The sequence below is a fragment of the Anopheles funestus genome, chromosome 2RL (assembly GCF_943734845.2).
Source record: "Anopheles funestus chromosome 2RL, idAnoFuneDA-416_04, whole genome shotgun sequence".
NCBI lineage: Eukaryota > Metazoa > Arthropoda > Insecta > Diptera > Culicidae > Anopheles > Anopheles funestus.
This window is the reverse complement of record NC_064598.1, coordinates 69,575,464-69,587,785: the sequence shown is the minus strand read 5'-3', so window position 1 is coordinate 69,587,785 and position 12,322 is coordinate 69,575,464. Positions and strand designations below refer to the sequence as shown.

Below are 12,322 nucleotides of genomic sequence, written 5' to 3'. Positions count from 1 at the left end.
GATAAAAAATTACGTCCTACGTATTTGCTAATATCTCCTTCGTTTGATGAGCTGCACAACTCATCGAGGAAATCAATTTTATCAATCTTATTTTATCAATTATTAAGTTTTACCAATTTAGGCGACTCATTTTCATTTATTTAAAATGCCTGATTGATCCTTTAATCTTGTCCGTTCCACTTTTTTATTGTTCTGCCTTTCTTTATTTCTTCTATTTGTTTAACTTTTTTTATTTTACTTATTTAACTTCACATTTTATAAATATGTTTTTTTATTATTAATAATAATAAATATTTATTACTTTTATATTAATATTTTATTTCTTTTACACATCGAACTTTTCTTTATTGTTGATTTTTGCCTTTTTATTAGGACATTTCTATGCTTGAATTTTAGATACTTGACATTTTACTACTCGTAAGCGAAAATCTATTATCATTGTTCAATGTGGCAATAAAGATGAACTATTTCCATATTTATATACATTCATAAAATGTAGAACATAAAACCAAGATTGCTTCCCATATGCATCAGATATCCATCCTGTAAAGTTAAGCCATTCTTAAAGAAAACAATAAACAAAATGTCGAAAATTATAAAGCTATTAAACCATGAAACATGATTTCTGATACGATGCGTTTCTCAAACGATCATGTCAAACAATGTACAACGTGATGCCGGTAGGGCGAGAATCACAACCGATTGTCACCATGCATGATTAGTCATCGGTTACTCAACGTCTACAAGCGTAGAACGGCCAAACCCCTACCGCACATACAAAACTGTGGAACTCTACCACGAGACATGGCATTGCATACCAGCTAAGATGCGCGAAAATAACCTCTAGCAAGAGAACGAAAAGAGCATGCGAGCCGAATATATTCTCACGTCCGGAGAGTTTCGAATGGCCGTCCAATAAATGTCACCATTTTAGATGTATCAAGATGGAAGTGATTGAAAATGATTTATGAAACAACAATTTATGATCTCAAGTTTGTCGTTTTAGATAAAGTTTTTTTTATAAATAAAAGCTTTTAAATAAGAAACTCACCACTCTCCGTTTTGATCACAGATCCCCCAAAATCAACATCTATTCTAGGCAGAAAACGCACAATTCTAAGAGCACGAGAGAGTGCGCGACATCGATCGAAACCGAGCAACCTACACGTTCGACGGCCCGAGATTGAAACGGACCGGCTCAGAAACTCGACACCACTCCGACACGATACACACACTGTTCCGAACAAAAACCAAAAAAAAATCCGTCACCATCCGTTACACAAAACGCGTGTGCGCGACCATCCCTGCCCGATCAGCTTTGCCAAAAATCACTGTTGCAGTATCGCAACGGGAGCGAAGGAAAACTTAGTGAATGGCCAAAGGAAAATCCCGTGATCCGTACCGTAGTTAATGGAAGCTGCGTGTGAGTAAGCTCGGTAAGCGTGAACTATTCCGCGCTTGGCAGATGATTGGCCTGTGAGTGGTGAGCAGAAGAAAAATCGCATGAGCAAAAGTGAAGCTGGCTTACGGCAATTTCTTTAGATGTTTCAAGTGGAATCAAAAGTGAATATGTGCGGGCTAGGTTTTTATTACAGCTTGAAGTGGTTCTTTAATTAAAATATCGACGTCATTGTGGCTGCTTTTGGAAGTGGAAAATTAGAAGAATTTGAGATACCTGGTGTGATGATGAGTTGCTCACGAGGAGTAACCAGCCGCACACATACCGTGTCCGCGAAAAAAAAGCCATTTTAGGACGTTATATTAGATGAAGTGAATAATTCCATTCCGCTACAATTTGCCCATCGGCAAGCAAACGGGTCCAATCGTGGAGCGTACGTCGTGAGTGACACGCGTGACACCATCGTCACTCTCTGCGAGTGAGATATTTTCGTGAGATGAATCAAACGTGCAGTTTACTCGTTGCGCCCCAATAGAGGCCACTTGCGAATGTGATGGTTTTGCGTTTCCGTTTGGTGCATGTTCTGCACAAACCGTACCAGTTGGTCGAATTATTCTGCTCGGTCCCTCCCAGCTCATATCGCGCTCATAAGCTTATCGGTTGTAATCTAACATATTCAACGCTGCTGATAATTAAACAAGATGACAGTTGCACTCTGCCGAGAATTGAGATAATTGTGCAGCATTTGCGCGCGCGTGTGTTTGTGCGTGTTAGTTTTATTTGAACGAAACCGTTTGCTTGCCACCGGTGACGCACCAGTATCTTCGTCTAATACGAAAACATCTAAAACCAAAATACACATCGGCGACGGTTCTGGCACGGCTAATAATAAAACCGCGCACCGTGGATGCGGCCGGCCACGGTACGGGCAGGAAGGGGTGTATGTTTGCGATGAACATGTACCATGCATACACAACCGACGGCCAACAGAATGGCGGGTTCAACATCATCCGTCCCGGGGGTTTGTTTAGAAGTTTCGAAAATCGATCTGTTTTGGACTGCGTAAATCGATAAAGTTCGGTGCGCTGTGGGGTAAACTTTCATCAAACGATGCGCCGTACACGGGGCACGCGCTCTAAGCTAGCAAACCAACCCCTTATGGAACCGTCCCACCCACATGGCCACATACAGACACACATTCATGCACGTAGCGATCGCTCCATCGCAGACGATCAGCTGCTAGCAAATTGTGGTGATGTCATCGGTCGATCGAACAACGATACCCCGATCTTGTTGGTGTTAGACGCCTAGCGCACACAGATCGGAACTGTCGAGATCTTGCCACCGAAACTGTCAGCGGCGCTTCTTTCGCTTGCGCCAATGAGCGACTACAGCATGAGGCGTAGATGCGTTGAAAAGTGGATTTAATTAAGATCAACATATCACTTCCTCGGTGTTCCAGTGGTTTGTGGTATGCTCTTGAAACTGTGCTGTCATCTCGATTGAAACGGGGGAAAGAAGAGAACAAAACGTAGATAAAGACACCGTAGAAAACGAGTCTTTTCGCTGTATTCAAACAATTACTATCTCTCGGTTAAAGTCGGGTTTTAGTGTACGTGCCGGTGTGCCGTGTGGGTGTGGTGCAGTGTCTTTCTATCGCAGTTGTAAAACTCGGTACGTGTAAACAAACCGCTTCTGAAGCGATCCCGTCTTGAAACGGTTACTGCTGATGCATCCTAATGGCGATGCACCGATGCCGGGAATGATGGAATATTTGTTTTGACAGACACAAATGCAGCGCGATGGATCTTGTTAGTTATTGGAAAAATAATTTGTTTATAAAAAGTTAACGGTAGATTAGGTTGCCATGTGTCAGATTAAGGATAGTAGTGTACGAATTAATTGAATTTTAAACGATACAAGATGAAGATCGAATATGCGCTCGAATATAAATCTTCAATGTAACTTTATTTTCTTTGCTATTTGATTCAATATTTTGATCGATTTCACAAATGGTTTCTTAATTATAATTAAATATAAACGGAACCATAAACGTAAGTGAAACAGTGAATTTTTCGCCAGTTTCTCACGCCACTGGACTGGAATCAAATCCTATTTTTTTTTTTGGGCCGGCGCCATTTATCAAATACACCACCGGGCCGCCCCAATCAAATCCTAAATTCGGTAGGAATTTTTCCACCCCAGGCAGTTTCTATACCGCTTGCTATAACAAAGAAAAACAGTTAGAAATGGGGAACTTAAGTTTCTTCTGTTTCCTATAGACTTCAACCTATTCCATTTTGCTCAATTGTTTATATTTCTTTGTCCTTCTTTCTTTTATCATTTTTTTTCTTCGCATATTATAGTCTTTCTTCTTCTGTTGTCTTCCATTTTACGTCTCCATCTTTTTTCTTCTTTTGCCATCCTTTTTACTCCTTCACATTTCTTCTTATATCGTTTTCTTCTCTCCAACTTATTTATTCTTTCTTCGTCTCGTTTTTTTCGTTTTTTCGTTTTTTCTTTTATAATCTTCTTTGTTTTTCTACTTTTTTTGTTTGGTTCTATAACTATTATTGTTTTTTTGAACAACCGAGCCAAATAAATCCTACAAATTTAGACAAAAAGTTAGAATTTTTATAGTAAAAGATAATGTTAAATTGGTTTAGCGAATTTTCTGTTAATTCAATGAGCTGGAGACTGACAGCAAGGAAGAAATACAAAAGATGTTTAATGCTCATACGATGTACGTTGAATTTGGTCATTTGATATAATAATAAACCAATTTTCTTCACCAAGCAGATTTTGAAGACCGGTCCTAGTTGTGACTAAATAAGTAATTCATATTAGGCACAAGTGTTAGGCAGGCCGGTTTCATCTATACAAATGCATCCCACTCATATGCAAATAAAGCAAACTCTGCCAATCGATGCAACCGTTTTTTTTTCTACGACACCTTGATCACCTTGAATTAAGTTAACATAACTCTCTTAACACCTACGAACAGGTGAAAATGTTTACTAACTGCTGCAATCTCAATCCACCCCACCGTTAGTACCAAATTACGTACTAACCGACCTTCACGCTGTGGATGTGTTTTGCTTCCCGATTTGCAATCGTTACTCCACGTATACGATGCACTTGCGATGCATTTAATAAGGCAACGGGTGTCAAAAAAGGTTAAAATCAACCCTCTGCCCACTCAATGGACGGATGTTGTTTTGGGGTCACAAACATTCAAGTTCAACCACGACAAGAGGAGACCGATCACAGATGCGAATTTCGCACCCTCATGTGCGTCCAAATGTATGTTGCAATGGACACTGGGCGTGAAAATGATTTTGCGTGCGCATGAACGCACACACGCTTACACAAAGACACACGCCTGTACTTGTTCACGCATCGTCACAGTAACAGTAACAGGAAGATCAGAAGACAAACCGTGCGCGAGAAGCGGTAGAGAATATTTTTGAATAATATTTATTTCTGTTTCCGGACGGCGAACATCACCGATGACGTAACGTTCGCGATCGCATGCGTTAGAGCGTAACGGGGCGCAACCACTATTTGCCAGACACGGTCGGAAAGGCGGTCGGAAAGCTTACACCGTTTGATTTCGAACGTATGTAAATCGTCTCTTCGACGCTTCGACGTTGCGCTTCAACTTATAGGCACGAGCGACTGCAGCCGGGTGTACTAAGCATGAATAATAAACATGTAGATGAATGAGGCATTTGCTTACGGATTGTCTACCAAGCATTACCACCAACCATAAGCGGTTTAGATCAAGATCCATTCGTTGTTTATGCGATCTAAGCAGGAAGGGCTAATAGTTCCGTTTAAGTTTAAGTCAGCAATTAAATAGAAACACTAAAAAAATAGTGTATTCTACGATGTGATTTTCCCGCAATATTCAAATTTTAATTACAAAATCAACAAAATCAACAGCTGTAACTTAACGAACAAACGAATCGAAATCATGTGCCATCCATTTGTTTGATCGCAACACATTGGAATAGTGCATCCGATATCAGTGACGATAAACAGTGCTGAAGAACACTTTCAAAAAAAAAAGGAAAAAGAAAGAAAGTTTTATCACACATACGCACACGAGAAAAAAAAATCATGGCCGAACAGAACGAAAATACGTCGACGAAAAAAAGCGTCAAAATTCAGGACTACATTTCGCCGGGTATTTCTCGAGAGCGAAGTTTTATACGCACCTCAAATCAACAGGTAAGATAGGTAACTAGTTTTCACTCAGGGAAAACTGGTCACTAAACCATGGCTGGCTCAAATGTCTATTTAATTATGTTAACAAATTTTTACTTCCCTTTCCATCGGTTCTCTACTCTACTGCAATGTTTTAAAAATTGACTATTTAGCAAATATTTGAGGTAAACCCTTATTCTAATATTTTTTGAGTACGCGAAATTTTAGATAATCATTTCATAAAGCTTTAAAATCTCATTCTGAGATATTTGTGTATTTTTATTAACTTCTATAACTTTAAAATGCTTTCAGAAGCTTAAAACGCATGATGATTAACGATCTGTTTAATATTTTTTAGTTTTACTACTACAAGATGAGTGTTACTGTAGTTAATTTTTTTTCTTTAATTTTTAAACAATCATTTATTTAATTGTTTAACACATTAACTATTCATCTACATGATTTAAAATCCGGGACTTCGAACAAATTATTGTGACTGATCATGTCACGATCGTGTGTAATGTTAATATATCGTTACTAATAATTATTATGTGTATTATACAAATTAAATTGCACTTTAGCTTAATTGGAATTTCATGCACTAATTAATCAAAATTTCCCTGCTGTGGCAAAGAATAAATCCGATCTTTTACTCCCAATGGCAGATCAATAATAGCAACAAACGGCGCAGTTTGGCATTCACCCAAAGCCAGGCCCACCAACATGCCCAACAGCAGCTACGTGGTAGGTTTCATTCAAACAAAACATACACAGGAGAATTACTACCTTTTTCTTTTTGTTATTGCTTTACCATCATTTTGTAACCTAGAGGGTCGCCTGGATGGGCTATCGGGCATGAACAACAAACTGAACGTGCACGCGCAGGAATTTCAGATGAATAACTTACCCCTTAACGATCATCGGTTTCCATTGCAAAGCTCGAGGTAAGATGGCGGATGCTAAACTTTCGTTCAATTTAAACGTTCCGATTTAACACTAAATACACTGCATCCGTTGCACGTTCTTCCGCCGCGGCAGATCTCTGAACATCTACAGCAGCTCCCTGCAGCACTCGAAGTCAAGTGTCGCGATGCCGTTGGGTGGTATGCACGGTCGGCATCATGCACTGCAGCTCGGTAGCATCGGTAGTCCCATCCCGAGGGGATCGCTTATGATGCCCAACCATACGCCACTGCACCACGTCGGCGTGCAGATGCAACCGTCACATATGCCGCTGGTAAATTCACCCTCTAGCAGCAACATTCTTCACGTAAGTCCATTCCGTAAAGGCTCGGTGGCACGATGGGACAGCCTCGTGGAGCCTGGAGCAACGCTCTCATTACAGCTCTCATTATTATCATCGCTTACTGTAAAACGTAAATGTTCGTCTCTGCTCTTCCATGTCGCCGCAACCGTTTACTTCATCCTCGCAGTCCAGCGGGCCACGCGTTAAGTTCGCGCCGGAACCGATGCTTCACGCAACAGCACACGCACACAGCAGCAACACGCCACATGCCTCCACCATCAACAACAGTGCCGTTGCTGGCGGTGCGAACAACAATAACAACACCCAATTGAATCTGGCCCCTTTGCAGCGCTCGAAGTCTCTCTCGTCGGCGGATACGTTGACCCGCGGGTTGGCCAGCCTCGGGCTGGGCATCGGGGCGGAAGCAACCGATATCGGTATGTTCTCGCCGGAAGTACAGGCCGCCATCAACAGGGCGATCGAGGATCCGAATCAGCTGAATGCGCGCTGTTTGATGGATCTGGCTGCACAGCTTCTTCATCGTGCCGTCGAAGGTCGTCGGTAAGGATTAGTGGATGGGCTTTACTACTTGACTAAAGCAATCCGACGAGATAATAAAATGGGAATTTAATTTCAACAAGTGGGAATTTCAACAAAAAGTGGCATTTAGCCTCCTAGGTTTTGAACGACTATTCATTTCTGCGAGTGATTTTTATTCAAGATTCTAAATTGTTGTTCAATATTTAATATTTATATGCATTTACTATATTGAATTAAGGAGTTGTGCAGCTTTATTTGGTTTATCCAAAGTCAATTTAACTTAAACATCCTCTGTATCTTTGTGAGCAGGCAAAGCTCTCCAATTTAATGAAAGTTCCCCAATAATTTGAGGATTCCTGAATAGTAGTAACTTTATAATAGTGTCATATATTTTAAATGTCTTTGCTACACAAAAATACCACTGGACAACTGGTCTATCTCAATCCTTGTGAATGGATATCATCAACTTAAAGGCATTAAGAGGCTACGATAGATAGTCAACATTTGCTAAATACCTTTGCTTTGTTCTTTCATAACATCTCCATTTCTCTGCTGATGCTTAAAATTTGCATTGCGATATCAATTGCTTATATTTTAATGAATAGCTCCTGAAATTATATCCTCTTTTTTTGCGAAAAGTTGTATGTATGATTTTAATTCCGAAAGCTCTAATCTTGAATGTTTAGTTTCTTTACAATTAATTTATTTGAATTTGACGATATCGCAATGAAGAAAAACTAAAGTTAAAGACTTAGAATTCCATCAATCTGGTAACATAAGTATTACATACAATAGGACAACTATTCTACCTATAGAACCAGAATATCCTCTAATTATAATTGATGATCGCTCAACGATCACCGCACTCCAACTTCTATCACGGTCATATAGAAATTCAAATTAAGTTCTCTAAGCATTATTTAAAGAAATTTAATGACGACACTTAGTGTTTCCATCTTTCCAAAAAACATGTATAATGTTCACAACTATGAAATATTCAACTTCTGAATGTCCAGATGTGTGTTTGAAGCACTCAAATAACATAACATGATCTTCACAACATAATCTTTCAACACACAAATGCAACTGTTTACTTGTTGTTTATTTAAAATATAACAAAAACATTATATCTTTACTTTCTATTTTTCAGCTACTCCTTACCAATATCGCGCTTGTGCATTTCAATCATTGCAAAGGAGAAAAAGGAAACCTTTCTAGAGGCACTGCTCAACACCTGCCGCCAATGGTACCAGGAACGGGACAAAGTGCTTGGTGCGATGCAAAACTCGAAGAACCCATCACGGCCCCGCTTTACCTCGTTCATGGCCTTCCTCACGGAGATGTTCTGTCAGCTGAAGCGGCGTCAGCTGCAACTTCGCACCGAGTGTGACGGTGTGCCGCCTCCATTGGTGCTCCTGACCGTCCTAGGCAAGTGCTGCGAAGATTGCGTTCAACCACCGGTCCGGTCACTATCCGAGGTATGTCTAAACAGTGAGATTCTTCTCATATGTGCTATTCCTCTCATCATTTGTTTTAATTTTGTAGATCGAATGTTTGTTTTTTGTGCTGACCTGCATCGGGCGCGATCTGGAAACGCATCTGCCGCAACAGCTCGAGTCCCTGCTGGCCGGAGTTCGTGATGCGTTCCTCAACTCCGCTGCCTCAGCACCAGCCATTCGCCGCACGCTCCTTCAGCTGATCGAGTTGCAGGCGTCCCACTGGCAGCTACCCGGAAACACTGTCTTGTACTATTATCCCTCCTCCAAGTAAACTGGTCACCGGCTACTACACCAGCATTGCGATGGGAAACGACCCAAAACCAAACGACCCATGGCCCACGGGTAAACGGGCTGTTACATTTAAATGCGTTTTTGTTTTCTTTTCTTTTTTCGTTTTTTTTCTTAATTTTTTGATGGACTGCAAGTCTGGTAGCGCCACTGAGTAGGGCACGGCCACGTGCCGTCGCGAACGAACAAGACGAATCGAACGGAACAAAGAATTGATAGTAAATTTTGAAAACAAGAAAAAAAAACCCTCATAAGCACTGGGAGTGCCTACGATCACTTTATTCGAAACGTTCGAGAGCGAGAAAGCAACAGGGAAAAAAGAAACAAACCTAACCTAACGAAGCGATCAGACTACATTCCATCAAGATGGGTGAAAATCCACTATAAAAGGAGCTTAAGTCAAAGTCAAAGTAAATTAAAGCTAAAAAATTATTTACCATTCTAGCAAAACGCTAAACGACGACCGGGGACGATCCCTTCATATGTTAGCTCATCTTAATTCGGCCATGTTTTATTTTAGGCAATCATCGCAACTGCCCCATTATTTATCAATCCTATTTATTGCTTCCCGTTTGTTTTTTATTCTTCTCAAATAATGGCGAAATTATTCTTTTTTACTTCGTATCAACCTTTTCTTTGAAATGATTTCCAAATCGCCATTTTTGTTTGTATTGTTGTGCAAGAATTAACTCATGGACCAACGGACACAAGGGATAGTAGCGAATGTGTTACGAGGTCTAATGGTTTAATTGTAGCATTCGTAACAATCCAACGTCAGTGCCATCCGCCCAAGCACTAATTGCGATCGCATAAAACCAATCAAAAGATACAAAAAAACAAAGCGATCACTTGGTGGTAAACACAACAACAGGGGCACAAACATAATCCTAGTCACTAGTGGTGTGGCAGTGAATGGAGGGGTTGCAGATTTGTGCATAATAACGACTGCAAGTTATCGTACGTAGCTTATCATCCTCTACCTTCCCCCAAATCAGAATCGTACGACTGTGCCATTGTACGATTGAGGCATTGAACAACTAAGGAAGACAATTTTGAGACGCGTTTTGTTTAGTAACCTCCGTAGTGAGCTGTAACGCTAATGCATACTCCCCAAAAAGCTGGAGGTTAGTGACGTTATGTAGTGGACAGGGATTATTTATTCAACCAATGTTTAGTGAAAATAAAAAGTAAAATACTTTTCATCATTTACTACAAACTACACCACTTAATCGTTAGGAGAATGTAAGATTGTTTTTTTTATACGTGAAATTTGACAAATCAATTAAACTATAGTTTATTACCAGTTGTATCAACAAAAAAAACCATGGGAAATATATTATCTGCAACACAACATGTGCAAGTGTGACTTACAAGACTTCTTTTTCCATAGTTTAGCAATTTTTTAAACGAGTTTCATGCCACCAAGAGATGTTTCCAGCAGGTTTTAATGTATTATCCTATTTTACTCTGAAAAATGTGATAAAATGTGATAAATGTGTGGATTCTTCCAAAGAAGTTTTGCATCGTGAGACATTTTCAATTTTCCAGATGTAGGCAATATGATATTTGCTCTATTTTATATCTTCCTTAAGAAAGGCCAATTCGTCGAACAAAATACTACCACAGCTGTACAACTTTGTGCATGTTGGAGAAACTAAAGCTCAAAACAACATAGTTCCTACTCAAAATGGAGATCGTTCTACCTAAGGAAATTAATTAATTAATTCATTCATTCATTGATCAAATCTTGACGCTTTGTTCATATTGGATGACGATAGCTAGCACGAATCTACGTCCTTCGTCTAGGTCAGGGGTCGGCAGAGTTTTCACCAAAAGGGCCAGGCAGTAAAAATTAACCTGGAACTGCGAGTCAAATACTTGAAACCAATCTTGAAACAAGTGGAAACAGGGTTCCTTGCGGGCCGAATCACTTCGTCTAGCGAGCCGGATTTGGCCCACGGGCCGGACTTTGCCGAGCCCTGGTCTAGGTGATAGAATTCATGACTCCCTCACCACGATACCAAAAATGCTCCAGCTGTACTCGACGATCAGCGAAAAGGAATGATCTCTCTTTCAAAACTTGCAGTGAAATAAGGATATCGATTACAAAATGTGTTCCGTAAATTGCCACTTCCTTCCAGAAGTATCGTGTAAGGAATTAGATGATCTTTTGGTCTTACTAATGCTGTTGTTAGTAATTCACCCTGTAAGGAGATCACTGAAGAACGTGAGGCACTCATTATACGGATTGTCGATCACCAGGATAACGAAATGGCTGACCCAAATTGTTGAGAAGCAATCGACTGAAGATTGTGTTGCCCTTATTTATACTGTTTTCCCGCGACCATTATGTCGATTCCTGTCACAGGGTTCCGACTTCCGGCAGATTCCTTACTTGCTATAAAGATTGATCAACAACGACGCGTTGTTATTTACCACGCAAATGAACCATTTTTCGTAAGACCACACACCAACATGTCGCTGCATTAATCTGGAAAACTTATTAAAAATAGAATTCAGGGTAATTTTATTTCATTTTCATATCTTTAAAAAAATTTAAACTACCATTTAAATGCTTAGTTCATTTTTCTAATGCAAACGTTATTTACCACTCTATTATTTGCTTTTAAAAATAATTAAAAATGTAGCCTCGCATAACCATCACATAAATTCAAACAGAGTGCAAATGTAATTATTATTTGAGCATTTCAATTAGCGTGCGCACTAGTTTGTGTACTTTTTACCCAGATTATTATGTAATTGGAATAACTCCTATTCATCTTCTGTACTTTATTACGTTGCAAAAAAACACACCTCAAAAAGCACTGATTGTATCTTGTATTCAATGCAAAAAATTGTTACAAGTACTACATTAATTAGGTTTACCCACCTTTGTTACCGTTTTGTGCCATAGATCCGGATCAGTACGAGTGCACTAACATGTCTACTCCTAAACAAACGCTTTACCATCGTTAATGAGCTCAACCGTGTAGGAAACAGGAAGCTACGTACGCTTTTCCACATTTTAATGGCACCGAGGAAATTGATGGTTGCAAACGGGGGGGGGGGGGGGGGGGGGAGTTGGCACATACCACCCGCAACCAAACTACCGTGGGCAATAAAATAAACACACGAACAATA

General features: G+C 40.0%; 1 protein-coding gene across 8 annotated transcripts; it reads left to right on the top strand.

Annotated features, from left to right (window-relative positions):
* The first annotated feature begins 1,166 nt into the window (after nucleotides 1–1,166).
* On the top strand, nucleotides 1,167–10,534 carry LOC125766342 (uncharacterized). Of its 8 annotated transcripts, none has more exons than XM_049432200.1 (8): nucleotides 1,167–1,423; nucleotides 5,345–5,632; nucleotides 6,274–6,352; nucleotides 6,438–6,552; nucleotides 6,647–6,878; nucleotides 7,042–7,415; nucleotides 8,545–8,872; nucleotides 8,940–10,534. In XM_049432200.1, exons 2-8 carry the CDS (start codon nucleotides 5,522–5,524, stop codon nucleotides 9,162–9,164), a joined length of 1,464 nt encoding a protein of 487 aa, XP_049288157.1. In that variant the 5' UTR covers nucleotides 1,167–1,423; nucleotides 5,345–5,521; the 3' UTR covers nucleotides 9,165–10,534. The 8 variants fall into 8 exon arrangements, with proteins under 8 accessions (XP_049288157.1, XP_049288156.1, XP_049288155.1 ...); XM_049432199.1 differs by having other exon boundaries at nucleotides 1,167–1,476; XM_049432198.1 differs by having other exon boundaries at nucleotides 1,167–1,483.
* The last annotated feature ends 1,788 nt before the right edge of the window (nucleotides 10,535–12,322 follow it).